General features: G+C 34.2%; 1 protein-coding gene across 3 annotated transcripts in view; it reads right to left on the bottom strand.

Moving 5' to 3' along the window:
- Positions 1 to 2,020: 2,020 nt before the first annotated feature.
- The window catches only part of LOC111517357 (membrane alanyl aminopeptidase), a 37,004-nt gene continuing 20,255 nt past the window's right edge, over positions 2,021 to 18,769 (bottom strand). For all 3 annotated transcript variants that reach the window (XM_074169560.1, XM_074169562.1, XM_074169561.1), the window contains 6 exons: positions 15,794 to 16,071; positions 11,795 to 11,970; positions 7,383 to 7,559; positions 7,184 to 7,330; positions 2,371 to 2,449; positions 2,021 to 2,260 (listed from right to left, as the gene is read on the bottom strand). In XM_074169560.1, the coding sequence (XP_074025661.1) occupies positions 2,036 to 2,260; positions 2,371 to 2,449; positions 7,184 to 7,330; positions 7,383 to 7,559; positions 11,795 to 11,970; positions 15,794 to 16,071 (1,082 nt within the window). In that variant the 3' untranslated portion in view covers positions 2,021 to 2,035. The remainder of the gene's footprint in view (positions 2,261 to 2,370; positions 2,450 to 7,183; positions 7,331 to 7,382; positions 7,560 to 11,794; positions 11,971 to 15,793; positions 16,072 to 18,769) is intronic.

The raw sequence follows: 18,769 nt of genomic DNA, 5'->3' as shown, positions 1-18,769 counted from the left end.
AGGAAGAGATGTGTAGTGAATAGGGGAAAACTATAGAGTACGCTCCTGCACTCCATCAGATAAAAAAAGTCTCTCGGGCTCGAATGTACCGCAGACCGAATATATTTTTCCACAGTAATAAACGAGCAGCATTGAACACTTGTTTAATTATAACCAAAAAATACAACAATCACCTCAATCGTCGCAAAACGCCGTCCTTTCATGGATCTCTTCAATCTTGGGAACAGAAAAAAGTCACCGGGATCCAAATCTGGTGAATTCGGTGGCTGAGGCATGATAACATTGTTGTTGACGAGTGAGCAAGTGTATAATCGTGATGCAAAAGCCAGGAATTGTTTTCACACAAAACCAGACGTTTTCTTCGTATTGCTTCTCGCAATTCGATTCGACAAACATTTCTAAACTTCTAAACTGAAAACGGCATACGCAGCTATGAAATTGTTATTTCCTCATCGAAATTAAATGGATTTAAAAACAAAAAAAATGTTAACCGAGTCGATGTTTCGATCACATTTCAACCATTATGACATAGTTTATGGTCCTTTTCTTTGTAAATCTGATGACTTTCGTATCCAAAAGGTTCAAAATTCATATCTACGTCTAAATTCTCAGTCTCAAAAAGAAGAGATAGGATTTCACATAAGCTTAAGGAAATGGGCTGGTTAAGTATGTATAATCATCGTTTAATACATTCGCGTTGTTTTTTTATAAAATCCTCGATACAAATACACCTGAATATCTGTGCAGGACAGTCACATACAGGGCGGATGTTCATAATCTTAATTTGCAGAGAAAGAATCTTATTGATATTCCATGCATAAAAAAGAGATATTTGAATCCTTCTTCTCTCTTATCAGATTGCTATAACTGCCTCTTTACTGGATATTCCCAGTTTTGCATTGTCTTTGAATTCCTTCGAAACAAAACAAAATTTGTTGACCCACCAATTTTATAACTTAGTGTATAAAATGTATGTTATCTTTATAGTTTATATTTGTTAACCAGTGATACATTATAAGTATTAATCATTTATTTAGGTTATGGGTACGTACCTTATTATAAGTAGGTAGATTTTTCATTAATGATTTAGTATTTACAATTTTTTAGGGGAGTGTGGAACTGACCTAACACTACTCCTTTTGTTTTGTTGTCTTCTTTGGGTTGAGGTTTTCAGTTCTGTAATTATTTTACCGGCAAGCAATAAACAATTATTATTAATTATTATTAATATTCCTTATTGACTGTACAACCGTGTGGCACAAACTCCTGATGCACTACGCTATGATAATCAGACAAAACAATGAGAAAAAACTTGCCATTTGATTGAACTTGGCGTGCTTTTTTGTTTTGGCTCTCCTGGGATCCTCCACTGGGACGACTGAACTTTAGCTTCGATGCCATAACTAAACATGATTTGTCACCTGTTATGACCCTTCCAAACAAATCTAGGCCGCCGTTGACGTCATTTTTTGACAGTACACCTTAAGAATGATAGATTTCCAAATTTCATATCAATTCTCGTTCACACTCGTATGTTCACGTTTTTGTGGATGATATCTGCTTCAATTCCATAACGAATGTTTGGAGTATAATATTTATTTGCAAGTAGTTGTTTCGGAAGAACTTTTTCTTTCGTGCAATTCAATGTTCATGTGGAAGTAGTCGTTTTGAAAAGAATTTTTTCTTCCAGTTTGTGATTGAAATGAACTTCTATGTATGATCTATACATTTTCTGAATAAAGATGGGGAAGTAGAAAGTCAAAAGTCTGTTTTCCAAAAAAATAAACTCCTTTAAAAAAATCCCCCTTTTAATTTAAATTAATTAATGAGTTTTTTTCAATAACAATGCAACCTGAGAAATAAGTTCTGGAATAACATGCAAGTGACCTATGGTGAAAGAAAATATCAATTCAACAAAGAATAGTTTGTATTATTTACGAATAAGCCTAGCAAAGGATTTCTTTCTTGAAATTCGCTATCTCAATACAAGTAGGTATGGAATTTATTGAAAAACTTCATCTTTTGAGATTAAAAATTATTTTGATAAGTATAAATAAACACACGATAATACACAAGCTGAAGTGAAAACGAAAGTGTTTGATTGAGCTCCTACAGCGTTTGATATTTTTGGCAGAGCTTCTTTTATCACTTCAATGTACATTTCTGTCCACTCCAAGTTGTACTTGATTCTGGTTATCATTTTGCCTCCGACCAGTGATAAATCGTCCAAATGGGGGTTATTTGTGACGATGTTTTGGAGCTTAAAAAAAAGGAAACAGTATCACCAATGAATGACTGTATACATATAGTTGATAAATGCATTTAAAAATATATATAAAAAATTTATAACAGTATATTTTTAATTTTTACCTTTTTCAGTTGCTCTTCCGTTTTAATTTTGTCAGTTAATCCTATGATAAAATCAGAAATGCTGAATGTTCTTCTGTGCCTGAAACAAATCAATTTGATAATGAAAACAAAACGAAATATGGAATTTAAAATAATAGTACGCATTGTCTTATACTTGTTTGAATGATTTATAAGTAGAATACCTCGATAAAATCACATGTATGTGCTTATAGAAAGTGATTTCACACATTTAACAATTTTCTGTTGATCAAATTTCGGAAATTTAGACAAAATATAGATATACGTATTCCACATAAACAATAGAATCCGTTCATTGAAAAAAGAGTAGGAAATCTAAATTTCAAGAAAAATGATAAATATCTATAATGAGACAATTGCAACTATTTTTCACACCCACCGGGAAAAATGATTGAAATTTACCTCGGAATTTTCATTTCGAACGAAGAAAATTACTTCAGTTTTATTGAAAATATACTTTCTCTATTGAATAATTCACATCCCCGAGCGTAATTTCAGTAGGCAATGTACTTTTCATTGAGAATTAAATATTCATCTAATATATGTGTGAAATCATAACATATTATTTCATGTGAAGAGAAGAACTAACTGGACGATGGGTATTCCCCCTTAGTGAAATGTAAATTTTCGCCATCTCTTTATCGAATGTAAAATTACGCTTGTATTTGTGAGTGATTATTGTATTGTTCATTCTTGTCTACAGAAGCGCATCGGTTTGTCTGACGTGTGCATTAGAATATTTTTGTTGTTGGTGAAAATAAGTAAAGAAGGTGAGTACATTTCTTGTAAAATTTCAATAACTAGTCCAATAAACAGATGAATTCATTGAGTTTTCTCGTTATGCATTATAGAGTGTTTTTTTATTACAAGTATATCCTAACCTCACATCGCGAATTATTTCATACTGTATGGAATAGTACAACATATTTTAACTGATTTTCAAATAATTACAGAACATATATTTGAAAATGTTTGTGATAATTACTGAATGGTATTGAGAAAAAGAGAAAAAGAGATATACTCGATAGCAGTGGCGTGAATCATCAGTGACGCCGTATGCACTATCCATTTTAAAAATGAATTTCGATGAGGAATAAAGTTTCGTATTGATGGTTGCAAATATCGGACAATGTTAAATCGTAATTTCATTCACCTAAAAAATATCTGAACGTTTTATTCGTATCTCTCATAATTTTGGATAAATTTGAGGATTTGTGATTCTTATTATTGAACTTGAAAACATTTTTGCGATGGAAGGCAAGTTGAAATTGAAGGAATCGAAAAACACTTTAGGACCTTTTTGTTTCTGTTGAAGAGGTGAACAAAACACTTCATCACCACTTCATACCATATCATTATAGATATATTTGCTATATTTCAGAAAATGTTGGAAAACATTTGGAAAAATCAAATTTTTATTATTCCAAATAATTCAAATATTATTATTCAAATTATTTTATTCCAAAATTTTATTTTATTTAAACGGTTGAATATGTATCAAAATTTTTTGAGAAATATTAATATTGAATTCAAACTAGTGGTAGTTTTTCTCTAGGAATGTGTTTTCGTCAACTTACTGTGTTTTTAGATTTCTAAACCTATTCATTTGATGATATTTCATTTCTCTTTTAGGATAATACCACCATGAGCAAGAAAGAAAATGTGTTAATTTGAAGAATGGTTTTTTATTTTGTACTGTTATTTGACTTTTTTGAAAATGAAAAAAAAATGTTTTGTAGAATTTCATTTCAAGAATGTATATGAACTTATTTTGTATATACATATTTTTTTTAATATATCAATGTGTAATATGTCTTGTGCATTCAATTATCTAAATTATGAGGAAAAATGGTCACTTAAGAGTCGAGAGTCAACATCCGATTGAGGTATTGTATAGGTATATATAGTGTATTCAAAACTACTCTGAATACGGACCTTTTTACAACGGAATATCCCAAGGTAATATAACCCGTAAATGAAAAATTACAATGTAAAATTTCATCAGACTATAGAATTCCACTGTGAAATTATATAAGAGTGTAAAATTCTACTGTAAAATTCTGTGAAGAGTGTAATATCTCGATATAAATTTATATCGCAAATTTACCCTATAAAGTTTTATTTCAACACAAAAGTACACTCAAAATGAAAAATTACACTGAAAAATTCCACACTTGTCTTCGGGGTAGAATTACAAAATAATATTCCGCATGGAATGTGAGATCACACACGAAAGTAATTTCTCGCTAATATGGGCGGTAATTAAATTGCCACCGGTACCGGTGGAAAAATTTTTACCAGCCCTTCATTTTTAGATTTGCATGATTGATTCAGAGTTCATACATTGTGAAGAATTCCGTAATTCCTTTTCTCCTTAAAAAATGCTTCAAAGAACACGCTGACACGGCATCTTGTCAGAGAATTTCTAATAACGGATGTTACTGGAGCCAAACTGCGATTTGATAACGCTAAACCTTTCGGTGAGAGAATTTACTGAGTCGTATCAATTTCTAGTGAAGTAAGTGTAATAATTTAGTTGAATGAAAATTCCGTATTCAGGTATCGCAAGAGGTATTTCTTTATTATCATTCATTCATTAATTTATTCAATTCGGAATACTAACAGGTTGGAACCTAAAACAGTATTTTCCAGAGAACACAGAGATTCAAACAACAAAAAAGTATCCAATAAACAGATGAGAAGACAATACATACTAGTAGCTTTATCCAATTGTCACTACAGCAATATTTTCTCGAAAATAACTTAAATTATTATTGCGTATTATCAATACCAATATGGATTCTAAGAAAATAGTAGCACCCTGAGTGCTACTATAGACTTCATTAACCACATTGCTTCTTCACTGGATGATAAATACCACACTATTGCTGTATTTGTTGATCTACGAAAAGCATTTGATGTTGTTGATTTCTTTATATTACTTCTGTATCATAATGGATATCATTATGAAACGGATTATGGTCATATAAGTGTAATGTTAGAGTACGGGTGTAGAAAAAGAATGTTTTTCATAACGATACAGATTATCAACCAATAGGAACCCATAATTTTTCAATCAAGAATCCTGTTCCTTTGTTTGTCCTAGATTCTAACCTAAGTAACTAATTGCTTTATTTGTCAAAATCAGTTTTCATATTACCTACCTATATTATCAAAATGTCTGAAAACAGCGATATAGAAGGAATACCATCGACTCCAATATTTTTAAAAGATAAGATTAATTACAGTTGTTATATTCAATAGAATCTTTATAGTTTTCATATATCCATGATAATACCATTAAGTTTGTGTTTTTTTAAAAAAATATGAGTTAATTACTGTAAATGTGTTCAATACAAATATAATATTTATAGTTTTTCATTATTTATCGGGTTTAGAAAAAATAGCGTATGCAACTCTCATGTAATGGTTATTAATACACTCGCATATATCATACAAAACTCGCCTTCGGCTCGTTTCGTATCCCGGTTAATGCTCGTGTCTTAATAACCATCATTACATGATTGTTGCATAATATACTATTATACTAGCATACTCAACGAAGGAACAGCTTAAATCTTTTCATTTCTCTCTATCAATTACTATTAGATTTTTATTTTGTTTACATTTGTATTATGAATCTTGATAGTATCATTTTGTTGTACTGTACAAAGTATTATTATATTGTTTTAAGCTAGTTTTCCGCATGTTGGTGCTGCTTTGGATTATTGGTTTTGATAGTGTTGGTATTTCAAATACTATTCAAAATGTTTTTGTAACCATGATTGTATTATCTAAATAAAGTTCTTAAAAAAATTATACATCATATGCATTGACACTTAAATATACATTTCTAAAAAGCAAACAGGGAACCATGATGTTACAATCATGTGCAATTTCACAATAACCTAGTTATTGAATTAATCAATGAGATTAGTCTATGGAAACACACATTTTAATTTTGTTTCATAGGATTGTAGTCAGAAACAAAAAATGACTACGTTACCATAGTACTTGAGGAAAGTTTCAGCATTTCTGTATATAATAGAGTTTTCCCTAAGTCAATGATGAACTGTGCGAGAAAAAATGTAGTGCGAGTGTTATGTGTAGATATATAAAAAAGTATCAAAGATAATAGATTTTTCATCCTGAATCGTTGTTCGAATGAGAAAATATCATTTTGACTTTTATTCACTGCCGACATATCTCGCCTCACTTCCAAAATAAGGTCCTTACGCTTCAGGTGAAAACTTTAGGTGCAAAAACCCGTGTAATCACGAGTAGGCGAATTTGTTTGGCGAATGGTTTACAATAGAGTCTTCATAAGAGTGTACGATAAAAAAAACTGTTATTTTGAAACAGATCACTTGGATTTTGTCAAAAACTCTCGAACTGTGGCACTTTCCATGAAGAAATAATAAAGAGATGCGACAAATTTCTGCATTTAATTCATATGGGTGCTGAGTAAATAATTGAAAAAAAATACGCGCGACAGATTTCGATTCTCGCACCATCTATCAACATGTGTATAATGTTGGGCCGATCTCATTTTTCTTATCGAGAGTTTTTGACAACAGCAAAAAAAACAAACCAAGTTAGCATCATCTCCTGATGAGCTTCTGATGATGATAACTTGGTTAGGGAAAAGGTTTTCTTTAGATTTGTATGTTATTGTGAATGAGGAATAAGGCTTGTTAAGTAATTAGATCAAAAACTCTGGTATTCCATTCAACAGATAGTATGTAAAGTGGCCTATGATACTACTGATAATATTTGACACAGCTGGAATACGTACTTTTCCATAAGCAGTTCGAAATTTTGCAGCAAAAAGTCTAAGGTGACATCTACGCCACTGGCCTTGTTTGAATAAACTGCTTCGAAAACTAGCGAAGCATACGAGTGTGGAATAATTGAATGATCAGTCACGAGTTCCAAAAGATAACTAAAAAATCGAATGCATAAATTGCACTGTTTGATTAATGAAAACTACTCACTTGAAAAGAACTTTAGGTTCCGAAATACAACCTAAAGACGTAAGTATACTTTCCCGCTCACAAGTTGAATTTGTGTTTTGGAAAACATGCAACAAAAAATTGTAATCAATCTGTGGGTTCTTGCTGTTTCTGATTCCGTAGCAAAGAATTAAATTTCTTTCTTCATTATTGAGAATACTGAAACAGAATGAAAGTAGAAGATGATCATCAGTACACACATTATATAAATTACAGTGCTAGGATATGACATTGGACTCTGCTCTAGCTTGGCCTTTGGGTTTACATGCATAGTGGCATAACATCCGATCAATTTCTCAACGGAAAATCCATCATGGCTCAATGTACCACGAGCTACATGATAATAATAACAGTAATATATTTCAGAGAATGCTCTACATTTTTTAAAGAAAACATAAAATGAAACAATATCACACAGTTTGTACATAAAGGTTTGAAAACTATATACATATTCCTAAAGTAAGTGAGGTTTCAACTTGATCAGGAGCTCTTCGACACCTGTTTTAAATTTTTTCAGGCTCTCTAACATTTTACGTCCCTGTGGTAAATTATTGAAAAATCTTATAGATGCATGGGATGGATGTCTCAATAACATTGTCAATTTGTGAATCGGAAAAGATATATTTACATTGCGCCTAGGATAATTATGACTTGTTCTAGCTCCCAAGAATCGAATTTTATTTTCAAATAGCTATATTCGCTCTCATGGATATACTGTCAAATTATTATTTGCCTTGAAAATTCCCTGGCATGACTGATGAAAATTCATTTTGAAAAAACTCTCATTATTTTTTCCGGATAATGAATATGTCTGAGGTATTATTGCTGCTCTCCAGAATATTATGCCAAATTCTAGTGAAGACTCAAAATTCGCGAAATATATAATTTTTAGTGAATTTTATTTGAGGTAGAAACTAATAATTCCGATACTGTAACATACTTGATTCAATTTTTTCACAAATTGGTAATATGATTGTAGCTATGTAAGTGTTCGTCAAGAAAGGTATCACAGAACCGGCAGTTGAATGGGCTACCAAGTCGTTATAGCCCTTCAAAACTCCTGGAGAGGATGGTTTATTTCCAGCTCTTCTTCAAAACGGACTGGAAATAATTTTACTTATTTTCATAAACTTGTATAGATCTAGTCTGGCATGGAACTATATACCACCCAGTTGGTTGGCAGCAAAGGTGGTATACATACCTAAAATGGGTCGGGTACGACCAATAAGCCTTACATCCTTCCTGTTGAAAGGACTTGAGAGGATACTGGATGGCACATCAGGAGGGTGGCATTATATTCATCCCCCAGTATGCTTTTCAAACTGCCAAATCGACAGATTTAGCTTCAAATAAGCTTGTACAGAAAATTTCCCAATCCCTTGACAAGAAGGTACTGTTCCCGAGTAGAGAGAACTGGATCCTCCGGGAGAAGGAAATATCGAGAGCAGATATGTTTTCAGTCGCAGACCCAGGACAGACATATCAACCTGCCTAGGAACCTATGCGACTGTATTTCTTACGCTATTGGAAAAATTCAAACTCATAGACAAGTCAATAAAAATATTCTCGAACAGTCAAGCGGCGTTCAAAGCTCTTGGCTCCTACCGAGCAACGTCTAAATTGTTAGCAAATTGCCAAAAACGACTTTCCTCGATAGGAAGGCTTAACAGATTGTCTCTGGTCTGGATTCCTGGCCATACTGGCCTGGAAGGTAATAAGGCTGCTGGCTCCCTTGCAAAAGGACGGTGCTGCAAGCAGCTTCATTGGATCAGAACCTGTGATTGGCATCGCTTTAGACTTTTCCAAACAAAAATTGAACACCTGGATGGCAAAAAGATTTATTCACTTCTGGCAGAATCTTCTAGGATTGGCTCACTTCAAGGCGTCTATTCACCCTTCGAAGCTTGATACAAAACAGTTGTTGGACTACAGTAGGCATGAACTACGATGTCTAACTGTCCTTCTTACAGGTCACAGCCGTTTGAATCATCATATACAGAGACTCGGACTGTCGATAGACAGTGTGTGTCGCCTCTGTTTGGAAAATTATGAAACAGCAGAGCACATACTTTGTGCCTGCCCCGCTGGGGACCGAATCATGTTTTTAGAGTTCAGCAGAGCCGTACTCTTACTATCTGACCTAAAAGACCACTCACCATACAAACTAATCGGCTTCGTTAAGAAGCTGGGTTCATTTGGTCGAGTGTGAATAGGTGTGAGCCACGATAAACCCTTGCGGGTTGCGGTGGAGGGTCGATTAGACCCACCCACTCTGGACCCAACCTAACCTAACTTGAGTGTTCGTTTACATGTATACCAAGAAATTCTGTTGAGTTCTGAACTGCAAATTCATTATTTGACAGATTAATTGTACTTGGTGATTCAATTCATTGCTGTGCCGTTCTGAATCAAATTACATTTGTTGAGTTCTGAACTGCAAATTCATTATTTGACAGATTAATTGTACTTGGTGATTCAATTCATTGCTGTGCCGTTCTGAATCAAATTACATTTGTTTTCTCAACATTCAGAATCAAATTGTTCTTTGAGAACCTGTGGCTTGCTCTAGCAGGTTACTCAACTCTACAAATAAGTTTGGATATTTGTGACTGAAAAATTTGTATCATCAGCATAATTGATGATTTGAAAAGTTTTACTGTCATTATTTAGGTTTCTAAAATATCGGTGATGAAAATAGTGAAAAGCATGGGTCCGATTACACTTCCCTGTGGGATGCACATCATGGTATTTTCTCGTGTCTATGATTTGAATATTATGGAAGCGCAGAAGGGTCACATATTTTTATTATTTGTTTCTTGGAAATTACGACTTTAAATCTCGAAATTTCGACTTGTATCTCAAAATTTCGACTCCAATCTCAAAATTTCGACTTTTATCTCGAAATTTCGACTTTAATCTCGTAATTTTGAAATTACGACTTTTAACTCGAAATTTCGACTTTAATCTGAAGTTTCTACTTCAATCTCGAAATTTCGACTTTAATCTCAAAATTTCGACTTTTATCTCAAAATTTCGACTCCAATCTCAAAATTTCAACTTTTATCTCGAAATTTCGACTTTAATCTCGTAATTTTGAAATTACGACTTTTAACTCGAAATTTCGACTTTAAACTCGAAATTTCGACTTTAATCTGAAATTTCTACTTCAATCTCGAAATTTCGACTTTAATCTCAAAATTTCGACTTTTATCTCAAAATTTCGACTCCAATCTCAAAATTTCGACTTTCAAATCGAAATTTCGACTTTAATCTCGTAATTTTGAAATTACGACTTTCAACTCGAAATTTCGACTTTAAACTCGAAATTTCGACTTTAATCTGAAATTTCTACTATAATCTCGAAATTTCGACTTTAATCTCAAAATTTCGACTTTTATCTCAAAATTTCGACTCCAATCTCAAAATTTCGACTTTTATCTCGAAATTTCGACTTTAATCTCGTAATTTTGAAATTGCGACTTCTAACTCGAAATTTCGACTTTAAACTCGAAATTTCGACTTTAATCTGAAATTTCTACTTCAATCTCTAAATTTAGACTTTAATCTCGAAATTTCGACTTTTATCTCAAAATTTCGACTTTAATCTCGTAATTTCGAAATTGCGACTTCAAACTTGAAATTTCGACTTTAAAGTTGAAATTTCGAGATTCAAAGTCGTAATTTCCAAGAAACAAATAATAAAAATATGTGGCCCTTCTGCACTTCCGTAGAATATATTTCCGCGCTCATGATTTTAGTTTTTTGCCGACGATTTGACAAATATGAATCAAACCACTTCCAGATATCACCTCTAATTCCATATCTATCAAGTTTTGCCGTTTCTTCTGATCTTTCTTTCATATATACATGTTGAAAAGAACTTAACAGGTTTCACTTTTTCATGAATTTTATGATTTTATCACATATGACCGTCTCAAAAAATTTAGAAAAAGATGGTAAAACGCGTATCGGTCGAAAATTCTCAAATAACTCACAATCTCCTTTCTTATAGACGGTTGTTTTCAAAGCAACTTTCATTTGTTCAGGAAATAATACTAGCAACATTATCAATAAATTATTCGAGAAACAGGTATAATGTTCAATAAAAATAATTTGTATCGATTGGCAATGTTTGTTGTATTCCCTAGAGATACTTTATATTTGCCTACTATATCTTTATGAATATACTACATACATTCCGTTTTCTTATGAGATGGTAGAAATCCTCTCTTTTTTTTTCAACAATTTATTGTACTCTTTTTTTTTGTTGCACTTGATATAGTCAGCATTCTTCAATTTCCTGATCACTATGCAACATATGTGGCATAGTGACTTTTCCACACTTCTTTTTATGTATCTCAGAGGCCAAGCTAGAATATTCGACCTACTGTTACCTTCTTGTAGTTTTGAAACTTTCGAAGTTTGAGCTGGTATATTTCAGACAATCTTCATGTTTCAACTCACACTTCCATTTCAAAATCAGTGTTTCTTTCAATATTCCGACGTGATCAGTTGATTCAACTTTTTTCAAATTTGGAAAAGCAGCATTTATCCATTGTGATATTTTTCTCTAAAAAGAAAATACATAATTTCCACATGAAATTTGATTTTAATATATCAGGAATGATTTTATGTTTATGATATTTCATAGTAAAGAGGACAAAATACTTCAGTTGAGAATGATTCGGGTATCATTCTGCTTGGTGATTCCAATAGCGTAGATGGTAAATGTTCCTGTCTACACAGTACGGATTCCAGCAGGATTGTTATACGACCTCAAAGCTGGTATGTCTGGTTCATGGGATAAAGGAGTCCTTTCACCAGAATAAGAACACAGTCATGGTGCTGCTTGACATTCACAAAGCCTTCGACAGCGTCTGAGCAGAGGAATTCTTTGCGAAAATGTGGATGGCACACATGCCTTTATACATGATAAGAATATCAGATTCTTATCTGGTCAAACGGACGTTTAGGGTGCGAATCCAACAACCTATCTCTACGGATTTTTCAACGAAAGGTGTTTCACAGTGGTCCTATTTACCTCCGCACCTATACAGGCAACTTTCCAATGTTTTAAAATACGGAAGGAATCCTTCAAAGACTGAGATCGTCAATTTCACGAAGAAATTTACTGAGTTGTATCATTTTCTTTCTTCAAATCGAGACCAACTCAGGAAAACATAACCTCTCGCAATTGATTGAGGAAGGTTACAACTGATGTAAAGATCTTCAGGTGATTAAAAATTCAAGGGAAGTGCATAGATGAACAGAGTAGTGCGAAATACCTGGAAGTGATCGTGGACAAGCGCTTGAACTTTCGAGGGCACTTACGTTTGGCAATTCAAAGAGCGGGAATGGCAATAAAACGCAACGACCCTCATTGCACGAATTCCAAATTGGTGTTGACAGCAAACTCCTAATATGCAAACAAGTTATCTAGCCGGATATGTTGTACGCTTACGCTGTATTATGCTGTCTCAAATATACCCCATTATCGAGGCTTGAAATAATACGGAACAAGGTGCTTGGTATTGTCAGCCATCGATACGTCTCATCGGAGCGTTTGCAAGACAGTCGGTTGAAGATTTCATCTACCAACTGGCGTACGAACCCTTCAAGTGGTTTCTTCTGAAAAGCCCGCTGACAAGTACAGTCACGGCGGTCAGAGGTCATAATCAGCCCCGCCGTTACGGCGGACTTATTTATGAATCTTTCGACACCATCCGCGAAGTAAGTGCCTAAAAACCGGCATCGAAAATTCGTGTCGAAAGTTCTGTCCTGGTTTTCTCGTAAACTTTTGCCAGGAGTATTCGGCCAATTCTGATAGTTACAGTATGAACCATCGTTGAGTGACCTGAATATCAAACCAATGTATACTTATACAGTAATCCCACTTCGGGTGATTTTTGGTTTGAATTTTCTACACACAGACCCAGGAGTTGCAGTCTCAGGTCTGCGCAAACGACGAGTTTTAGACAGGCACGCAACCCTTCCATAGTTGTCGAATTTCATGGGTTTCGCCCAACCTACCTACCTACAAAAATGTCTCGAAAAACACAAATGTGACATTTGCATTAAGTATGCTAGAGAATGTAAATTATTAAGTGCAGAAACTTTGTACACGTAATTCAGAGCATATCAAAATGCAAAAAACGATACTTTTGGAAATCTACAAACTCCAAATAAAAAGTTTATGGATTATTTGAATATTTTGAAAACTATTTTCAGTGAACATTTTCCAAACTTATCGATAGAAACTGGTGTTGGGAAGCATAAAACATAAACTTCTCATCCATGTTTGCATTTTCCAGCTGATTATTTAATTTCATTATATGTGCGGGTGACAATTTATTATTCGATTAAGTTTATAAATCGTGGTTATAAAACTACATCGAAAAAAATTAAAGAAAATCAAAAAATACAAAACCTTCGACATTTGTAAATTTTGTCTAATACTTCTCAAATACCTAGTGTTTATATGTACCCACGACTTATTATACTATAGCAATAGAAAAATTTGTTTGTTTTCTGAATAAAGTGTATTCAAAGTCTGAGGTGATTTCTTATTCAAAGAAGGTGGAAATAAACTATCGAAAGCTTGACGAAAATAAGGAATCTTCTTTGACTTAGTACCAAAAATTCTGACTGCAACCCCACTAAAGCTTTTCCAGATAAACTATAGGCTATATAGTTTCATTTTTCTCTACTGTCAGATAACATATATAAAGGTATAGTCAAAATGCATTTAGGCTTGTCAGTGATTTTATTTTCAATTTTTACTTGAGTAAAAGCTGAAAACAGCAAAACAATCTATTATTTATCATACGGTGTAAATAATTCATAACTTCCGACTCCGAAAACTCTCACATATATTTATAGTTAGATACAAAAAAAATATTTTTGTATGATTGAACACTACACAATTACTTTTTTACTTCGTCAAGTCCTAAATAGTACTACATAATTCAAAAAGAATAGGCTCTACAGATTCTTAAATCTTGAGTGATGAATTCGATTAGGAATATTTTTAATAATTGGCCTTAAATGAAATCGAATCGGCAAACTCATCCGCCATCTTGAATTCTCAAATCAATGCATGAATATGCTATATTTGGCCCCAAAATTCACTACAAAGAAATTTCGCATGGATTCGTACCATGGTTCATGAATAACAAAACTCGTTCTTCATCTTGTCTTTTTTCTTGTTGAAATGAAAATATATTTTGTCACATGAATATGAACATCTGCTGATCACATGAATTTTTAAAATCTACTTGAAACATAGTTCATCATTGTCCAAATGATCTGGATTACTTGAATATTACACAAATCACAAATGCAAAATTATCATTTGTACAATTTTCTCAGGTGCCCAACATGGTTTTCATCGACTGTATTTTTTGAGCAGTTTATATGAATAGTTGTTATGTTGAGCAGTGTTCAGACGCTTTGGTTGAGATTGTAGTAGAGAGAAATGTCATTTGTGTCAAATACGTCAGCATTGTAAAAACTGAAACTCCTGGACACCAACATCAAAGGGATCGACGCTTAGTGGGACTACTATATAAGTATACTGTGTGTAGAGGAAGCCCTATATAAAGATACAGCAAGCGCCAAACGTGATGGCGAGCCCGCCCCCGTGCGCACAGACTCATTTTTTGGTGTAACCCCCACTACAGCTCTTGCAAGACATACAAATGCTCTGTACAGAGGCGTATCATTACTTGTCCCCCAATGCTGTTGGCGTTTGGCATTGTCTGAATAATATGTGTTGTTTCTGAAAAAACGTCATCGCCTAACAAAAGTTTATTTATGGATAAGTGTATCATTATATAACATCTTGAAGAAATGCCCTACTACCTATAATACTGTATAAAATACAAAAAGAAATTACAAAGAAATCATATTTCATTTGCTACCCTAATTGAAACTAATTATAAATACGACACTGGCCGGCAAGGAGCTTATCGTAATCCAATAGTAATTTAGTTGGGAGAGTCCATACCTGTGCGATGACTCGCCATCACGTTTGGCACTTGCTATATATTTATTTTGATTTGTTGTTCTTGTCTACAGAATAGGAGACGCTAACTCATCTTGTATTTCGTTTCTGTTTATTTCATGCATTGACATTTATATTATAAAATCCTGCCATGCTCCTATATGTGAAAGACAATTAACAAATTTCATCTACTCCATACAATCACCACGGAAGAGCAACATTGTTGATAAAAGCGCTTGTCTAGAGAACAAGAAATCCAGGTTTGAATTCCGGTCCGATCCATGAAAGTAGAAAACAATGGAATGACTACAGGCACATGCAAGTGAATCCTGAAGTGCGGCAAGGGGTATTCTCAAATCTAAGCTTTCGTAGTCAATGAATTTATACTTACATTCAACACTATGGTGGTTTCATTATCATTTATATGATCCACCAAGTATGACACTGCATTCAACGCTGAGAACCAAGGATAATATTCAGTTTCGCCCTTTAAATAATCAGCCAAACTAAAAACTGTAATATAATTGACTTTTCCAGCACGAGCAACATTGAAGGCATCATCAATAAGTTGAGCTCTATTCAAGACGTGGATGTTTTTCATGTCGCCTCCTTTCAGAGTTTTGATAATACGACTCCAAAGGATATCATCATAGTTGACTCTATAGAACCCTGTAAAAATTGTCAATTCGAAAAGTTTCTACGGAATTACCTGAAAGTGATTTTATATACTTCGTCCAACTCATTTTTAACTGTATTACTGAAAATACGTCATCTATTCGACCTACGAAACAATTTACAATTGATCCTGGACCACGAAGTAGGGATGGGTCAATTGAGGTTAAGCCTATGGCGAGAAGCGCTCACTGCTCAACCTCTGCTGCAGGCAGCCAGTGATGCCATTGAACCCAGGTTTGTGTTTGATGAACCCTACAAAATACAAGCCCTATTAGCCATGAACAGACAACGTGTTACTTCAGGGCTAGTACTAGAGCCAAAAGTCACACCCATGCTCAATCCCCAAAGAGATGGGATGTAATCAAAGGATGCAGTCTTGCCAAGATCACCCTGGACGAACCTGGGAAGCTGACGCCGAAGAAATATCTGACGATGACCAGGAGAAACCTAAGCTTACCAGTAGGATTTCTGACTGGCCACTGTCAACTAAGGAAATACCTCCATATTATAGGGGTAGTGGACACACCTCTATGCAGGATGTGTGAACAGGAAGATGGAACTGTCAGACATGTCTTATGCGAGTGTCCGGAGTTATCATCAATACGAGAATGTGTGTTCGGCGAGTCTTGGCCAACACCTGCCGATATAAAGGAGATGTCTCCTAGTGACCTGTCCACCTTCCTGGAAAGGACAGGATGGAAGATGACCTAGGAGGATAACTCCTCGGGAGGATGTACAATGGGTCACATGTGGCATACGTGCTGCGGGCCTACACTTACCCTCCCTACTCTACAGAGATACACCTAGTCACCTAGTCACCAAAGAGTATAATCCTGTAAATGGTGATTTTCAGTATATTCCTCTGCAGTGTTCTGAATAAACTTCTTCGGATATAATTGCAATGCACAGAACCAAATATTAAGACCTTTATGGACTTTGACTGGAGATTATATCAAATGGCAATCACGACCCCCACATCTGGATATTTTACTACTTCCTCATTTCGATCGTAACCATATCTCATGATATAGTTCTTAATTTGAATTTTTTCCATGCTCAAATCCACGTTGAACCAGGCCTCACTAATTGAAAAGAGCTTAAAACTACGAGTTTCGTAAAGTCTCAAATACTTTGCAAAACGAGCACTTTTTCTAATCACCAGAAATGCAATACTATTCTTGATGCGCGTTTTACCAACGAAGTTTCTTTAGTAAAGTTATTTAATATTGCTATTTTATCATGAACTTCATGCGCAATATTATTATACGTTACTGGCCTGGTAGTTTTTTGTGAGCATCCTGAATATCGTTTATTTGTTCCTCCATTTCTTTAACTTCCCTTCCCAAAAGCAAAATCTTTTGCAAGCGAGAGTACTGGAGTCCAAATAATAACATATTTACATTCTTCTCAGAAAAAGAGAATGAATGCTTCTTTTGCTAGATTGCACGCATCTGAATAAGACTTGTAACCAAATCTTCTTCGTCGGACATATTGAGTTTGTACTTAGTGCAAACCATAATCTCATCATCAGCAGAAGTCATTGAAATGGAAGAAATGCATCGATCTTCAAGTATAATATATGCTGGTAATAATGTGAAACTTGGCTGTTTTGGAATGTCCAAAATCAGTATGGCTGTTGTGGACTGGAAAAGTCTATCTAGCACCAAGTTCAGTATTCAGTTGAGTGTCTATGTTTAGACTGTTTTAAACAATCCAGACAGGGAAGCAGAACTGACCACCGTTGGTGATTCGTCTTCAGAGTCCAATTAGTCGAAACCAGAGCTCAAAAACCATAAGTCTCATAAATTTTGTTAGACTGAACCACAAATGCACTTCTGGACACAACTATCATCACGATATAAGCCTAAATTAGAAAAAATTATGACATCTGTCCTACGAAAATATAATCTGGAGCCTTGTTCAAATATCATGTAATTTATAAGTTGAGTCTTATGTTTACTAGGTAGTTCGAGACAGCTCTATCTGGTGATGGATAATAGATTTTTGGTTTCCGAGTCGAATTGACATTTTTCAAGTACAACTTCCATTTCAACCCACTTGGAGTGACAGCAAGCACCCCCTTCAAAATGTTCAAAGTAAACAAACAACTTCGAAAATTTTATATTTCAAAACAAATTTTCAAACTAGGGTCCATTGCTTATTAACAATAATGAAGACAATCGAAATATGTTTTATCGTTTCAGGGAGAAATTTATTTATTTTGTCTTTCAAACCATCAATGTTATTCGTTTTTTAGCAGCCTCAAGATTTTTAAACTGCAATGAAAATAGTCAAGCGGAATCAAATCAGAAGAACGGGCAAGCAACTGAATTTCACCGTTTCTATCGAACAACGTATAACGTAACCTTGATTGGGATAGGTTTTTACTTCCGATGCAAAATGTGATGTATCACCTGCTGATACCAAATATTTCTATCAATTCCATTAGGACTGTCATCCAGGAATAGTATTCGTAAGTATGGAACAGACAAATTGTGCAAGAAATACGAGTAACGCACACCAGTTAATGTGATATCAAAAAGAAATCGGCCCATTTTTCGCGTTATTATATATAGACGCATTATATACTCGTACAGAAAAAAAGATTTTTCATTAAAAATATATGGACCTAGATTTCAGACAGACAGACAGAAGATTTCAGAAGTCGCTAGTTGAGACAGTTAGTCCCATC

Source organism: Leptinotarsa decemlineata, unplaced genomic scaffold (genome assembly GCF_025532065.1).
Source record: "Leptinotarsa decemlineata unplaced genomic scaffold, Ldec_3_MD MMD2_P_RNA_scaffold_5, whole genome shotgun sequence".
In the NCBI taxonomy this organism is placed as follows: Eukaryota; Metazoa; Arthropoda; class Insecta; order Coleoptera; family Chrysomelidae; genus Leptinotarsa; species Leptinotarsa decemlineata.
Note: the sequence above shows the minus strand (reverse complement) of the source record. Positions and strands in the feature narration are given on the sequence as shown.